Source organism: Rhinatrema bivittatum, chromosome 12 (assembly GCF_901001135.1).
Source record: "Rhinatrema bivittatum chromosome 12, aRhiBiv1.1, whole genome shotgun sequence".
Lineage (NCBI taxonomy): Eukaryota > Metazoa > Chordata > Amphibia > Gymnophiona > Rhinatrematidae > Rhinatrema > Rhinatrema bivittatum.
The window spans coordinates 19,974,620-19,991,547 of record NC_042626.1 but is presented as its reverse complement, the minus strand read 5'-3'; the positions used below and the strand labels follow the sequence as shown (position 1 = coordinate 19,991,547).

At 46.4% G+C, this 16,928-nt stretch overlaps 2 protein-coding genes across 2 annotated transcripts in view; one reads left to right on the top strand and one right to left on the bottom strand.

The window, feature by feature from the left end:
- Positions 1–11,527, top strand: part of LOC115074287 (cell surface glycoprotein MUC18-like) — a 29,286-nt gene extending 17,759 nt beyond the window's left edge. Inside the window, exon 9 of the mRNA XM_029573605.1 lies at positions 10,706–11,527. Coding sequence (XP_029429465.1) covers positions 10,706–10,735 — 30 coding nt within the window. The 3' untranslated portion in view covers positions 10,736–11,527. The remainder of the gene's footprint in view (positions 1–10,705) is intronic.
- Positions 11,528–14,497: 2,970 nt separating this feature from the next.
- Positions 14,498–16,928, bottom strand: part of LOC115074286 (E3 ubiquitin-protein ligase CBL-like) — a 53,451-nt gene continuing 51,020 nt past the window's right edge. The window contains 3 exon segments of the mRNA XM_029573604.1: positions 14,498–15,873; positions 15,875–15,912; positions 16,064–16,275. Of these exon segments, the coding sequence (XP_029429464.1) occupies positions 15,640–15,873; positions 15,875–15,912; positions 16,064–16,275 (484 nt within the window). The 3' untranslated portion in view covers positions 14,498–15,639.

Sequence of the window (16,928 nt, the reverse complement as noted above, 5' to 3'; positions counted from 1 at the left end):
CCTGCTTCTCCCGTGTAGTGTAAGCTGTCATGCTCGCTTCCCAGGATAGCTGCTTCCTTTGGGGCGTATTCAGCCGAAGGGGTAGTGGAAGGCCATTTTAGCAACAGTGATGATGCAGGGCAGCATCTGGTAGTTGTGGTAACGTCTGGGTTTTGGCAGCTGGTCAGTCTCTTATATGAGCCCTCTTGCTTTCTGACCTCCAGCGTCAGAAAAGTCCCACCTACCAGCACTTCTAAACAACACTATTCATCTTTTGGTTTTGAATTTTACAGAATGTTTTAATACTAGATATAAAACACATTCAAGAGCAGGGAAGCAGACTTCTGTCCGCGTGACACCAATCTGTTCAGATTTTCAGGACATATCCCTAATGAATGTGCGAGAGCTAAACTTGCATACAATTTGAAACCGCAGTCATACGGCACTATCTCATGCATATTCTGAAAACCCGAGCAGACTGGAGGTTGCCTACCCCTGTTCAAGGGTAAGCAGTCCAAGCTACAGCCCCAAAAGCACATTTTAAAGCCCTTCAGGGACCAACAATGCATTTTATATCATATAAATTGTGAAAAAAAATATTTTTAATTTATTACACTTTTAAGATAACTGAAAATGTGATTTTATGAAATAAATTATTTTGCGTTAGTGTGATTCATTTCTTCCTCATTCTGCCTTTCCTCTTCTTCCCATGCAGCGTGTAAGAAATGTAGGACTGTGACTTTTTTAGCATCACTTTAAAATAGTCTAGCATTGTCTTTTATATTCACAAAGAGTGGAAGATACTATAGAAATATGTGCAATTTATGCAGAGTGAGCACAAAACAGGTTTTCATGATATCCAAAACGATTATACATGAGGTAGATTTGCATGCACTGCCTCCATTGTATGCAAATCTATCTCATGCATATGTATTGTGCAGATCCTGAAAACCTGACTGGGTTGGTATGTCCTGGGAAGTGGGTTGAGAACCTCAGATCTAGCAACATCTATAATTGTGATGGATTCTTTGCACAGTTGAGGGAGCTTCAGGTTGCTCTTTTTTTCTTATTCAATGTATCAGGGTGTAGAATAGGGGCTGGTTTTCTATACCCATATGGTGGTGGGAGCATGTATGTGATCTATTTTCATAGAACTTGGCAATCATAGCCTGCCCCATGATAGTTGTGTGGTTTGCAGATGTGTTGCTATGTAGTCAAAAGATTAGGTCGGGCCTGCTCTAGCCCAGGAGAAGTGAGACTGGTCTTTTGGGGAGAGATTACTCTCCAAACAATGTTCGCTTTTTTTTCCCCATGGTGATAAAAGAAGGGTGCATGCTCCCTCCAGCCATCATCTGCATCATTAGCTAAGCAGTAACATTATATCAACTAGCACACCACCCTGATCGATCAGGCACAGCTTTAGGCATGAGCCCTGACCCTTCAGCCACGCTTGGTGAATTTGAGCTGTGCAGTGCCCTAATTCCCACAATGTTTTCATAGTCTTACATGGTCAACAGCATAGTGGGGACATTTGGGTCGCATGTGGCTCATTAGGAACAATGCAGTATGGAAAGCAACGGCTGTTTCGGGGAGTGCCCCAGCAGTAAGGAATGACATTCAGGGCACTGGCACCCAAATGGGGAGAGAAAATGAGGGAGAGGAGAAAGTCCTGCTCCGCAAGCAGTAGTGACTGAGTTTAGGGCCCATGAATATAGGAATGGTCAACACTGGACCTCAAGAGCCATAGCCAGGCCTAATTTTTAGGATATCCATAATAAATATGCATGAAGAGATTTGCATATAATGGAGGCAGTACACCAGGCCTGTTTGTGGCTATTGAGGATGAGTTGGCCACCTCTACATGAATACAGGTATCTAAAAGAAGCCTGGGAGCGATTGTAGGTTCCTTCCTACACTACTGAAGACTGTTTCTGCAATGACTGGATTAAATGAGTTTGAAGGGGATATAAAATAAGGCTTATACTGCCAAATCCCAGCCATGGTTCTGATGAGTGGAAAGCTGAAAGGAGCAGGAATAAAATAAAAAAGTTAGAACCATTGTCTTGAGTCCAGAATGCTCTAGACAACACCTAGAATCCCAATATCTCTGATGCTTGCAGGGTAAAAGTGTGAATTATGAATGTACCTAGAATGATCCTAGAAAAACTAGAATGCTGGCTGCCTCCTTATATTTGGGGTAAATGCATTGACAGCTAGAATGAGTCTGGAACATATCCAGAACATACCTGGAGCTATGACTTTGTCACATTCAAAACAAAGCCTGACTCTCACAGTTGAAAAGAGCTAGAACCCTTGTCTTGAGTCTAGAACACACCTAGAACACACCTAGAATTCCAACATCTCTGATGTTTGCAGGGTAAAATTGTGAACATACCTTGAACGTACCTAGAACATACCTAGAACAACTAGAACTCTGGATGCCTCCTTATAGTTGGGGTAAATGCATTGACAGTGCTAGAATGAGTCTGAACATATCCAGAACATACCTAGAATGCTGACACTCACATTCAAGACAAAGCCTGACTCTCACAGTTAGAAAGAGCTAGAACCCTTGTCTTGAGTCTAGAACACACCTAGAATTCCAACATCTCTGATGTTTGCAGGGTAAAATTGTGAACTTACCTTGAACGTACCTAGAACATACCTAGAACAACTAGAACTCTGGCTGCCTCCTTATAGTTGGGGGTAAATGCATTGACAGTGCTAGAATGAGTCTGGAACATATCCAGAACATACCTGGAATACTGTGTCACATTCAAGACAAAGCCTGACTCATAGTTAAAAAGAGCTAGAACCCTTGTCTTGAGTCTAGAACACACCTAGAACACACCTAGCACACACCTAGAATTCCAACATCTCTGATGTGTGCAGGGTAAAATTGTGAACATACCTAGAACAGCTAGAACTCTGGCTGCCTCCTTATATTTGGGGTAAATGCATTGACAGTGCTAGAATGAGTCTGGAACATAATTCAGAACATACCTAGAATGCTGACACTCACATTCAAGACAAAGCCCTACTCTCACAGTTAGAAAGAGCTAGAACCCTTGTCTTGAGTCTAGAACACACCTAGAACACACCTAGAATTCCAACATATCTGATGTTTTGCAGGGTAAAATTGTGAACATACCTTGAACGTACCTAGAACATACCTAGAACAACTAGAACTCTGGCTGCCTCCTTACAGTTGGGGTAAATGCATTGACAGTGCTAGAATGAGTCTGGAACATATCCAGAACATACCTGGAATGCTGTGTCACATCAAGACAAAGCCTGACTCATAGTTAAAAAGAGCTAGAACCCTTGTCTTGAGTCTAGAACACACCTAGAACTCCAACATCTCTGATGTTTGCAGGGTAAAATTGTGAACATACCTAGAACAGCTAGAACTCTGGCTGCCTCCTTATATTTGGGGTAAATGCATTGACAGTGCTAGAATGAGTCTGGAACATAATTCAGAACATACCTAGAATGCTGACACTCACATTCAAGGCAAAGCCCTACTCTCACAGTTAGAAAGAGCTAGAACCCTTGTCTTGAGTCTAGAACACACCTAGAACACACCTAGAATTCCAACATCTCTGATGTTTTGCAGGGTAAAATTGTGAACATACCTTGAACGTACCTAGAACATACCTAGAACAACTAGAACTCTGGCTGCCTCCTTACAGTTGGGGTAAATGCATTGACAGTGCTAGAATGAGTCTGGAACATATCCAGAACATACCTGGAATGCTGTGTCACATCAAGACAAAGCCTGACTCATAGTTAAAAAGAGCTAGAACCCTTGTCTTGAGTCTAGAACACACCTAGAACTCCAACATCTCTGATGTTTGCAGGGTAAAATTGTGAACATACCTAGAACAGCTAGAACTCTGGCTGCCTCCTTATATTTGGGGTAAATGCATTGACAGTGCTAGAATGAGTCTGGAACATAATTCAGAACATACCTAGAATGCTGACACTCACATTCAAGGCAAAGCCCTACTCTCACAGTTAGAAAGAGCTAGAACCCTTGTCTTGAGTCTAGAACACACCTAGAACACACCTAGAACACACCTAGAATTCCAACATCTCTGATGTTTTGCAGGGTAAAATTGTGAACATACCTTGAACGTACCTAGAACATACCTAGAACAACTAGAACTCTGGCTGCCTCCTTACAGGTGGGGTAAATGCATTGACAGTGCTAGAATGAGTCTGGAACATATCCAGAACATACCTGGAATGCTGTGTCACATCAAGACAAAGCCTGACTCATAGTTAAAAAGAGCTAGAACCCTCGTCTTGAGTCTAGAACACACCTAGAACTCCAACATCTCTGATGTTTGCAGGGTAAAATTGTGAACATACCTAGAATAGCTAGAACTCTGGCTGCCTCCTTATATTTGGGGTAAATGCATTGACAGTGCTAGAATGAGTCTGGAACATAATCCAGAACATACCTAGAATGCTGACACTCACATTCAAGACAAAGCCTGACTCTCACAGTTAGAAAGAGCTAGAACCCTTGGCTTGAGTCTAGAACACACCTAGAACACACCTAGAATTCCAACATATCTGATGTTTGCAGGGTAAAATTGTGAACATACCTAGAACAGCTAGAATGCTGGCTGCCGCCTTATATTTGGGATACATGCATTGATAGTGCTAGAATGAGTCTGGAGCATATCCAGAACATACCTGGAATGCTGTGTCACATTCAAGACAAAGCCTGACTCACAGTTAAAAATAGCTAGAACCCTTGTCTTGAGTCTAGAATGCTCTAGAACATGCCTAGAACACAACTAGAATTCCAACATCTCTGATGTTTGCAGGGTAAAATTGTGAACATACCTTGAACGTACCTAGAAAAACTAGAACTCTGGCTGCCTCATATTTAGGGTGAATGCATTGACACATCTAGAATGTGTTTGGAACATATCAGAACATACCTAGAACTCTGTGTCACATTCAAGACAGAGATCACACTACATTTAGAATGTATCCAGACTAGACCTAGAACATATCTGGAGCATGCTTAGAATGCTAGTTGTCTCCTTGTAAGTTGTGGCTTTTGCTTCATCAGATCTGGAAATGTATCATGTATGTAACCAGAACATACCTGGAACAAGTCTAAAATAGTCTACATGTGTAGCATGTCTTTTTTCACATTGGGGTAGATTTTCAGACGAGCGCGAACAGCCTACTTTTGTTTGCGCTCCAGGCGCAAACAAAAGTACGCTGGATTTTAGTAGATACGCGCGGAGCCGCGCGTATCCACTAAAATCCTGGATCGGCGCGCGCAAGGCTATCGATTTTGTATAGCCTGCGCGCGCCGAGCCGCGCTGCCTCCCCCCGTTCCCTCCAAGGCCGCTCCGAAATCGGAGCGGCCTCGGAGGGAACTTTCCTTTGCCCTCCCCTCACCTTACCCTCCCTTCCCCTACCTAACCCACCCACCCGGCCCTGTCTACACCCCCCCCTTACCTTTGTCGGGGGATGTACGCCTCCCGGAGGGAGACGTAAATCCCCGCGCGCCAGCGGGCCTGCTGCGCGCCGGGCCGCGACCTGGGGGCGGGTACGGAGGGCGCGGCCACGCCCCCGGGCCGTAGCCACGCCCCGTACCCGCCCCCAAAACGCTGCCGACACGCCCCCGCAACGCCACGCGCTCCGGCCCCGCCCCCCCAACACGCCCCCCTCCGAGAACCCCGGGACGTACGCGAGTCCCGGGGCTCTGCGCGCGCCGGGAGGCCTATGTAAAATAGGCTTCCCGGCGCGCAGGGCCCTGCTCGCGTAAATCCGCCCGGTTTTGGGCGGATTTACGCGAGCAGGGCTCTGAAAATCCGCCCCATTGGGAATAGCCTAGAATAGGTGAGTACCAGAGTCTAGACTAGCCAGTATGTATTTGCACATGTGAAAAGAACCCAAAAGAGTATAGAATGTTAGCTAGTTATTTTTAGTTAAACTAGTCTATAATATTCTCAGTGCATCTCCTTCTCTTTACCTGCACACTGAAAAACATAGCCTAGAGCACTTTCGAACCCCCTTGCTAGTTACAAGGTGTACAATAGGCTGGAGTAGTTTAGCAGAGAGTGGATTTCTATCTGTTTTTCTATATGCAGAATAAGAAGAAAATAGTCTAGGCCAGTGTGGAATATGAACCCACAACCTATTTGGGATGAGAGAAAAAATATTTGTTAAAAACCTGGCGTTATGTGTAATGGTTTAGATTTCTGCCTCTCCATTCCAGTCAGGGTATACAGGGAATGGTTATAGCATTGGAGGCTATTTTTAAATTTTCACAGTTGGCTGAGTGTAGAATATGGTCTAGAATGAGCAGTCTAGATCAGGGCTTCCCAAACCTGTCCTGGGGACCCCATAGCTAGTAGGATTTTCAGGATATCCTTAATGAATATGCATGATATAACTTTGCATATGAGACTTGCATGCACATTTATATCATGCATATTCATTGCAGCAGATATCATGAAAAGCTGCTTGGGTGTGGGGGCCCCAGGGCAGGTTTGGGAAACCCTGGTCTAGATTTTTATTTTAAAAAATGTAATAAAATCTAGAGCAGCCTCAAATTGTGGCAGACCCTTTTTTTCCCTCCTTGGTTTTCAGTTCAATGTAGTCTTTTCATGGGGGGAATAGCAGCAAAAGTAATGCAGATTGGTAACTTCCATGGCCCTCCACTTTACTCACACAGGTAACAAAACCCATTCTGACCAGCTCTTCGCTTTGGGAATCCATCGTGTGCCCTGGTCTTTAATTATTTCAAGGTGCTTAAGAGAAAAGATGGTGCAGTACCTTAAAATAAGTGGATTACAGGGCACCAGCTCACACTGGGAAGAGCCTGTCAGAGAAACTTGATTGAGTTCTTTAATGAGGCACCAAAGTGGCAGGTCCAGAACATAAGAACCAGCTGTTGCTGATCTAGACCCTAGGAAGGCTTTTGACACTGTTTGGCATCAATTAGTAAACAAGCTGGCGAGGAGAGGACAGAAAGTTGTATACTGGACAAAAAACAGAGTAGCGGTCAATAGGGCCCCTCTAGAGAAGCTGCGATAAGGAGGATGCTCAGACCTTTTCACTGACTTTTTTTTACTTATTTCTATAGTGGTACTAGATCTACATAGCACTATACAGAGACACATAAGATGCAAGCTCTGCCCTTTCTGATTTAGTCACAAGAGACAGACAAAATAATAAGAGGCACTAGACAACTTATTTATTAGAGAAAACACAGTTAAAACCAACAACGCTGTGATCAGAGAGAGAGCCAGGGTTTAAGGCATAAAAGCAACCTCACAAAGGTGGGATTTTAGGCTGGACTTAAATAGGGCCAGAGGAGGAGGGTGAGGCAGTAACTCTGAGAGGTTGTTCAAGGAATACAGCACAGCAAGGTGGAAAGCGTGGAGTCAGCCATGGTGAAGGGCACAAAACAGCAGCTCACCGGTCGGACGGGAGGAGGAGCGTAGAAGAAGCTGCAGCGTGAAGGCACTTGTGAGCAGAAGTTTGAGCTGCTTGTGGAAGTAGATGGGGAAGCAGTGTGATTACTCCAGATGATGAGTTACATGGTTGTGAAAACAGGGGATGTGGTGTGGTGCAGCTACATTTTGAACAGAGTATCATGGAGACAATAGGTTCATTGGGAGACCTGCAGTAGTCTAGGTAGGAAATGACAAGTTTAGATAAAGGGTTTGATAATTAGATTTAGGCTCAAAAAATACACCCAGCTAAAACCGTTTATAAACTCTACCCCCCCCCCCCCCAAACAAACACACACACACACCCTTTTAGCCAGTTGAACGTATGCAGCTATGATTGGCGCCTGCCCACATTTAGTCTGGCAAGAAAGGGGGAGGGGCGAGCCCAGCTGAACCTTTTAAAATGTAGTCTGTTACCTTAAGTTCTCTTGTTTCTGGTGCTGTGATAAAAAGTGCAGTGGGAGAGGTAAGAGGAGAACCAACATAGAGCAAAGTTCCAAAATTCAAGTGAGGATAGGATGTCAAAGAGTAGATGGTGATGACTAGGGGGCAAAGGCAGCAGACAGGCCAATGAAGATGAAGGAAAGTCCTTTGACCTTAGCTATGCAAAGGTCAGCACAGGGTTAGGCAAGGGACTGAGGTGGATCCAGAAGTCAGCAATACCAGAAAGCCAAGCAATGCAGGTAAAAGAGCAAGGAGGAGATCAGACCCATGGTTAGCAGGGCTGGTAGTCCAGCACGGGTGTTGCAGAGTTACTGTGGAAAGGGAAAGCCTGAGGTTATGACAGATTGAGGGGGAGAAATCAAAGGAACCCAGAGTAAAGATGGAGGAGAGATTAGGGGCAGTTTGTGATGTGATGGGGGGGGGGGGGGCACAGGAATGCAGTGGGGAAAACTAATTTGTCATGGAAGTAGACAACAGAGTGTGAAGAGGAGGGGGGAAATGGAGGCAGGGCAGTTTGGAGGGGCCTAGTGGGGGCAATTCTCCAATAGCCTGCGTGGCTTGCAATTACATGCACTAATGGAAAATGTCACCCTAGTCCAGAAATACTGGTGTAATCAGAGGACAGAAGGTACCGTATTATTTAAATGACCAAAACCAGTTTTAACCCAGGTACATCCAGAAAAGCCCTGAGAAGGGTAAGGCTATGGATCCTGTGAATAACTTGGGCAAGTGGCTACTTGCCCTATCACACAAAGCCACCCTGCAGGCAAGCTTCACACGGGCTGCGGCTGAAACTAGGAGTAGGGGGCTCCTTCAGCTCCACTAAATACCACACACACCTGAAATTTTTTTTTTTTTTTTTTTTTTTTTAAACATCCTATAAAACAGGACCCATGTCAGGTAAACATTTCAAACAGAAAACACTCTTTTCTACAACCTTGGTCACAAAGTTTATTGGTTTGAGATTAAGCTTAGCAGCTAATAATCACTTAGAAAGTAACAAAACCCTATTAAATATAGATTTTGCATCCACAGGAGGATTAAAACACTTTTCAGGTAAAATTTTCCACATTAATAATTTTGCAAAGATGCACCAGCTGGAAGGTACTGCCGAGCTTAAAACCCTTCCATGGGTTTAGAGATTCTAGAGAAATAAATAGTATACCCTCACCAATGTCGTCTAAACTCTACAAAAATACTTTCATATCCAAACTTCCTCCCCGACCAGGGAAGCTTCTAAATCTCCTCTGGAGCTTGGTGCACAAGCACAGAACACCCCCCTGCATTTACCAAGACCCGCAGCACTTTGCTTGCACGGCAGAAGGCTCAGAACAAGCCACCTGCACAAAGCAATGAAGTTACCAATGATTACATTGATTCTCTAAAAGCTAACAGGCCGATACTGCAAAAATATGCAGGAGAGCAGGCGTGCGATTCTCTATTTAAATAAGGGGTCAGCTAATGAGGAGGCACTAGGGACAATAGCAAAGAGGTGGCTGTCAGCGGGTCCCACCAACCAACGCTCTATTTTACCAGCATCGGTTTCAGGTTAGGAAGATGGATGCCGGTAAAATTGAGCGTCTGTTTTGGAAATCTACGGACTGGCAGGCAAATTTAAATTTTTTTTTTTTATTTTTTTTTTTAAATTTTTGGTTCCTCTGACAATCACTAGCATATTAAGGCAGAGTGTTTACAGAAAAGCAGTATTTTCTTCTTTTCTGTACACTTCTCTGGGTTGCTTAGAATTTAAGGGCAGGTGTTAATTTCTGAGAGAGATAATTTCAGTATCCCAAGTGACTAATAGGCTCAGCAACATGCATTTGTATGTGATGAGTGCTATTAGTTTTCAGGGGGTTGGCTGCGCATTTTCGACACGCTATTACCCCTTCCAGTATAAGGGGTAATAGATGCGGGTTGGAAACGCGCGGCCAATCGCATGGTAAATGGTGTGCTGGGCCGCGCACACCGTTCTGTAAATTAGGTAAATGTAATCTGCACATGTGTAGTCTCCATTTGGTCTTTGCAAGGATCTCTTCCCAGTTTTGCAACAAATCAGCCAACCGGCACAGGTGCTTTCTCCGAGGCAGGCATGTGTTGGAAGGGAAAGTTGCGTTACCACTGTCACTGTTTTATTGTTCTAACAGCTGAACACAACTACCAAATAACATTGTTTGTGGTGTTCGGTGACTTCCTTTTCTTGGAGCTGACAATTTATCTGACACAGGCCAAACAATGATTTGCAGGCATAAATCTCCATTGAAAAATAGCCTCCCTCAATATGGGTAAACGAATGCGTGGGGTTTCTTTAGCTGCATTTAGGGGAGGCATTTCCTGGAGGGAGGTCTAGGGCAGGGGAGGTACTTTGCACCAAAAGTTAGCTTAAAAGTGAAAGTAGGCACAGACTCTCTCTGAACACAGTTGCAGAGTCCTTGACTTTGTCCCAGTGCAGTTTCAAAATTGCATTCCCCCTCTCCCCAGGAAAGTTTCTAGTTCCCTAGAATTGAATGAGTGAGAGGATAGGCACACCTGTGAACCTGGAGATGGGCTCTCAAATCCCACTACTCCCACCAACACTGATGGCCGAGAGCAAGTCCCTTTCGCTCCACCTAAAGCTGTACCTGGTTTCAGGGTTCTATATATACGTCAGAATAGTGAGAGATAGGCAGAGGGTTTCCTGCACATCAGAGACTCAAACCTGGGCATTCTGTTGCTATACTCCTATCCTCCTCCATTTTTCCGTTCATTGTGCTCAGCGCAGACTGACTCTTTCTCTTGTCTTTCTTGGGTTGAAGGGAGAGAAGTATATCGACCTGAGGAACTGATACGATAGAGCCTGGAAGTGTTTCAAGCATCTGCCCTCCACTCCCCGAGACGGCCTGCAGGCAACTCCCCCTCCTCCAAGAAACCTGCAGCAGGTGCAGAGTGACCTCCTCTTCTTCACCCCAAGACAGCAGGAGCCAAGGGAGGGGGACAGAGAGCACTGCCTCTACCCTTCCCTCCCAACTTCACCGCTGGTTTTAGTTTGAATTTCAGCACATTTGTAAATAAGGTTTTGGTGCTTTACACACAAGCATTGGTGAAGTCCCCAGCAAAGCAGCTGAGGAACAAAGACAGCAGCCTCAGGAGGCATCAGAACAGTGCTCTGTGCCTGGGTACTAAACAAAGACTCGTCCCTTGCCCTTCCACTTATCTGTTCCCAAACTAACCCATTCCAACCCTGCACATTCAGCACAGTCCCCAAGCTGCTGTGTGACTGAGGGTGGCTTGTGTGTATTTTTACAGCAGCTCTGCACCCCTAAGCAGGTTTTCTGCAGGCCAGAGGATCAAGGAAAGTTTGTTTTGTAGGATTCCTGACGAGTGCACACCCTTCAGCAGCACAGACAGCGTTGCTGGAAGGGGTGGGGGGTGGTTGTGGGGCAGCTAATCCCAGGGGCAGCTGCTGGCTCACACACAGAGAAAGGGAGCACAGGCCATGCAGCAGGGAGCAGAATGGGGGTTTATTGCATAAAAGTTTGTTGGTTTTTGTGTAAGAGTGATTTTGTTGAACTGTTTTGTTTTGTTGGGTTTGTTTTTTTTAAATACATGGTAATAAAAGCCAGATTCTTACATGGTCACTTCTGAGTCTCTCAACTTTCTGGATGGGGCACTCAAGTGATGGGAGATTGTGGGAAAGAACTGATCACTTGTGTAAAATTCTGCACTTCCTGTCCCCCAGATCTCTACTAGAAGGCATTTCTAAGTACAGCTGGCAGAACTGGTTTTAAAAGCACACGTATTGCTAAGCTGGCGTTACTTGATCTAACAGCAAAAACAGAGATCCATAGCTTGCACCACCTTGACCCAGCACAGCAGGCATAAGACGAAAAAAAAATTCCATCTATGCTCGGCGCCGGCTAATCTCAGAAATGCTGGTGCCGCCACTCAAGAAAAGTCTCTGGGAAGTCCCTGTTCCTTCTATGAAAGCTATTCTTGGGCAGGTCCTGAAAGATATGCTCTACAAATCCAACACCCCCCCCCCCCCCAACACTAAATCATATCGCACACACCAAAAAATAAAAACACCACCAGCTCCGCTGCGGCCTAGTTCAGTTAGGGTGCAGCTGTCACTACTTCAGTGCTGTCCCAGGAAGGGAATGCACATTTGCACAGCGAGATTGCAAGCCAAGAGCTTCTGGGCGCTGACCCAAAGCATTTTGCAGCTGTCCCTGCGGCTGGTGGGGGGTGGATTCGGCAGCTCACTGCAGCCAGCAGCCAAACCACACCAAGGCAGCACAAAGTTCTCACAAGTATTGAAAGTCAAGTTTAAGATATGGAAGTTTGAGGCGGCCTTGGATTTCCGAATTCCTCTTCAGCTCAGTGCATTCCTAGAAAGCTCAGTAGCTTTGACACCCTTTTTCCCACAGGCTGGATGTCCTCCTTTCCCTTTTAACTTACCCTTTCAGGAGAGTGGAAATGGGGATGCTGGTCAGCAGCTCAGGGAGTCTCCGGGTGTGGAAGGAGGCCTAACTGAGCAGTGGCTGCCAGGTGAGAGGAGAATTTGAACTCTCAACTTTGATTACTTGGTACATCCCTCTGGCAATGAGCTCTCTCATTTTAGATCAGGTTTACAGTCAATGCTGGGGGGACAGTCTCCAAGGGCCACAGGGGTTCTCACAAGCCTGAATTGGTGGAATTTTAGCCACAGGAATTAAGTACAAGGGCTCCCCTTTCATCATCAGAACTAAGTCACTTGTGCCCAGCTCTGTGAGAGCTTACACCGCCACCGGCCTGCACACACGCGCACACACACACACACACACGCGAGCCCTCACAGGAAATGCATCATCACGTGTCGGTACACACACGCATTCGTACGCGCTCACATCGCCACGCACCACCTCATACCAGTGCACATATAGGTATGCTACAATAAAGCAAATTTATTTAAAAATAAAAAAAATTTTGAACAGGTAAATGAAATCAAAAAACAAAAAGGCTCTTCAGTGGGCAGCATATGATGAAAAAAAATAAATAACATTAGTTCACTCTACACGTTAATAAGGAAATCTGCAGGACAAACAACCAAATAAACCTTAAAGCTCAGCTATTCTTTGTAAGAATATTTACCTTCTGTTTTTCTTAATCTTTACAAGTCTGAGAGGATTAAATACTGCTATCAGAAACTTCTTATAGTCATGTCACTATCATATTTTTAAAACAGTCCATGAAAATCCTGAGCAGGGGTTACCATCAACCCCTTCTCCAGAAACAGCCAAACATCTCATGGTTAAAAAAAACAAACCAAAACTGAACCCCAAACGCACACATTCCCAGCCCTTTGACCCACCTGTTTACATTTCAGCAGTCACAAACCTAATCGAGAACCGAGAGCTGACAGAAGAGCAAAAGAAACCTTCACAGCCTGGAAAGGGAGCAGCACAACTCTGCCCCCACCGCAGTAACCCCCGGCCCCACGCCCCTCCACCCACCATCATCATAGTAACTCCCAGCCGAGCAAAAAGCTGGGCGCTCTCTCCTTCCCCCACTGTAACCCCCAGCCCAGAAGGGCACCCCACCTGCTCCCACCCACCCACAGTAACTCCAGCACTGCTCTCCTTATCCATACACCATGAGCACTAACGTGATACCCTCCCTCCCCAAGCCCCTTCTGTTCCAGACAGCGCCCCCACCCACAATAATTCCAGCACTGCTCTCCTTACCATACACCATGAGCACTAACGTGATACGGCCCCTCCCTCCCCCACCCCCTTCTGTTCCAGACAGCGCCCCCACCCACAATAATTCAGCACTGCTCTCCTTACCATACACCATGAGCACTAACGTGATACTGCCCCTCCCTCCCCAGCCCCTTCTGTTCCAGACAGCGCCCCCACCCACAATAATTCCAGCACTGCTCTCCTTATCCATACACCATGAGCACTAACGTGATACGGCCCCTCCCTCCCCAGCCCCTTCTGTTCCAGACAGCGCCATTGACTGAGCCAGCAGAGCAAGATGCGCGCCAAACAGCACTTCCTGACTGAAAAACGCCGTAACACGTCCACCCTAAACCAAGGACCTGCATCTCGGGTCCTGGCAGTACCAGAGAACCCAACCCAGTAGAGCCTAACGAGGAAAGGACCTGGAATCTTGGACGACGAGGTGTCAAGGACCCCCCCCCCTCCCCCCACACCTTACTGGCATCCAACGCCATCAAACGTATATCAAACGTCACAACAAATGCAGACCACGATCTGCACGGCAGACTGCGCCATCCAGAGTCAAAGGGGAAACTTTCGTGAAATAAAAAAAGTCTACTTAATACAAAACATCCAGAAATCTTCTGCTTCCTGGGTCAGCTGGCACAGGAGATACTGTGGAGGCAGTGTTCATGGCTCGGTGATGGGGGCGGGGGGGGCTAGGATTAAAAAAAAAAAAAAAAAAAAAAGTGTCATTGCGCAATGCCAACTCCTAATGATTGGTTTTAGGGTCCATGATTTTGGGGTTTGGAAGGATCCCTGATGCATGGCCCCCGGCCAAGGACCGTGACTGCACAGACTTGGCTAAACTGGGAGAAGAATAAACACGGGGGAAATATTCCAGGTAAATGGCAGCCCAAGCAAGGCCGGTTCCAATTGAGCTGGAAGGCCAAAGTAGTCAGGAGGGAAACTACCAGGCCCAAAAAAACCCCAAAAACATTCCTCGCTGTGTGTGTGTGTTATGTGGCTCTAGTAAGAGGCCAATCCAGCAAGCTGAACTGGACCAAGAACGGGTGCGCAGAATGTGGAAGAGAGGACTCGGGCCCTAACATTTAATGACAGAGAATGAGATGAGGCTAAGAAAGGCGAGCTTCCCAGTCAACCAGGGCGGGACAATTCCCAGGTGCCGGAGCACCTTGAGATCACCTCATTTGCCACTCCTATCTCCAGCTAGCAGGAGGCTTTCCTGCCACCTGCTCTTCAAAGCTTTGCAGTTTAAACAACAACATGAGGCCAATACATCAGCAGCATCCATGGGCCGGGAGTGGGTTAGAAGAGTAATACTTGAGGGGGATTTAGAGGAAGACAGCAGGTGCACCAGGGGAAGAGGATGCATCATAGGAGGCATGGAGAGGAGGGCGTTAGCAAGAAATACAGCCTGGCACCGACATTTTGCAAATGGCTCTTATATCTGGGCATCAGGCCGGCCAATGATGTCTAGAAGACTGAAGAGACAGAAGTGCTGCCCAAAACACAACCCATAAAAATGAGTTACCCTGCAGGATTTCTTCCCCAACCCACTACATCAAGACCTTCTCCTAAATTCACAGCAACCCAACCTCCACTTCTCTCTCCCTCACTCAGCTCTGGATACCAGTGACCCCCCTGGTAAACCTTAAGAGTTGTCACAACATGGACAGCAAGAAGGGACCCAGCATAACACTCCCAGGAGCAATCTCTACAGCCCCGGCCCTCTTCAATCCTAAGAGAAAGCTCTGCACCCCCCACCCCCCTCTCTGGCGACAGCAATCACTGCTCTCCACTCCATCCCTAGGAGAAAGTGCCACGGCCTCCCAGAAGAACGCTGCAGCCCTACCCCTTTTCACTCCCAGGAGGAGCTGCTGCAGCATCCACAACCATCTGCTACTCTCGATTCCAGATGCACATGAGCGCGACCTGTGGAAGGGGCAAGGGTGGTCTTCCGCACACTCCTAGATCCCTAACTCACAGCACTGGTCCGCAGAGACCAGGAGCGTATTGCACTGGCGCTATGTGGTCACGTGGGCAGGGGAGGAAATGGCCACAAACTCCCGCAGAATGTTCTTGGCCATCTCAATGTTGTTCTGTGCGATCAGCAGGGCTTTCTGAATGTCCTGGTAGGAGTAGCCTTGGTTCAAGAGGCTCTCGATCTCGCTGGACAGCAGCTGCTGCGGGCACAGGGCAGGAGATTGTTGAGCGCTCCCTGCCTTGCGCTCAGAGTTGATCCTCCGGGGTAAAGGCTTTTGGAGGCCGTTCTGGAACTTGGGATGCATCTAGAACACCTGCAGGGAAACAGAAGCATTACTTACTGCTTTGCTATTGTGTATCCCCCGGGTGAAAGGGAAGGCAGAGAGGGAAAGGATGCATCCATAAGAGAACTCTGGAGACAATGCAAACCATCTTCACACCCTGAACTGTGGCCAGATCACTTGCCTGCGCCTGAGGCCAAAGGATCACTGTCCAGAGATGCTTGACTGAAGGCAGAGGCGGCATTGGAGATATCGGAGAGAGTGCGGCGTGCAGGGGCAACAGGCAGGGCCGGTCGGGGGACATCATACCCACTATCCTCGTTCTCAGACTCCTCCGGTCCATTCCTGACATCCTCTACAACTGCACACTCATCACCTGGAAAGACAGATGGACACCATTACAAGTGCCCCTATCCTCCCGGCTATCGTGCAGCCAAGACATAGGACAAATCTGCATAATTAGCTGCCACAGAGTCAACATTTTCACAAAAGTGGACTATAAATCAAAACAAATAAGTAAAATAAAACAATCTTAATTCAATCTTTGAAGAAAGCTGCGGAGTGCCTGTCCACCTTCAGTCTCTGCTCCAGCCCCTCACAAACAGCCTGCATGGAACTTTCTCCTTCCATTTTTCTCCCCACCCCTCTCTTCCTCCGATTCAGAAATAAACAAGAGCGTAGGGGAGGAGGTAAAGTAGGACAGAGAAAGCCGTCAGCATGTTTGTTCCCTCAAAGATCTCTTAGATCCTCATCAAAGCAAGGATGATGTTGCCTATAACTCCTGGATGGAGTCATGTCCCTATAGAAGAATTTCATTTTTATACCCGCATATGTGGGCAATCATAAAACCGTTGTACAAAGACATGGATGTGTTTTTGGAAGTCAGCAACTGCTGGTGTACACTTTTATTTGATTATAGTATAAATATTGTTTAAAAACAATGAATGTTTTTCAATTAAAAAAAAAAAACCAAAAAAATGACTTTTGCATAGTCAGATGTGTGGCAAGTTTGCTTACCATAAACAGGTGTCTTCCAAAGAGAGCAGTAT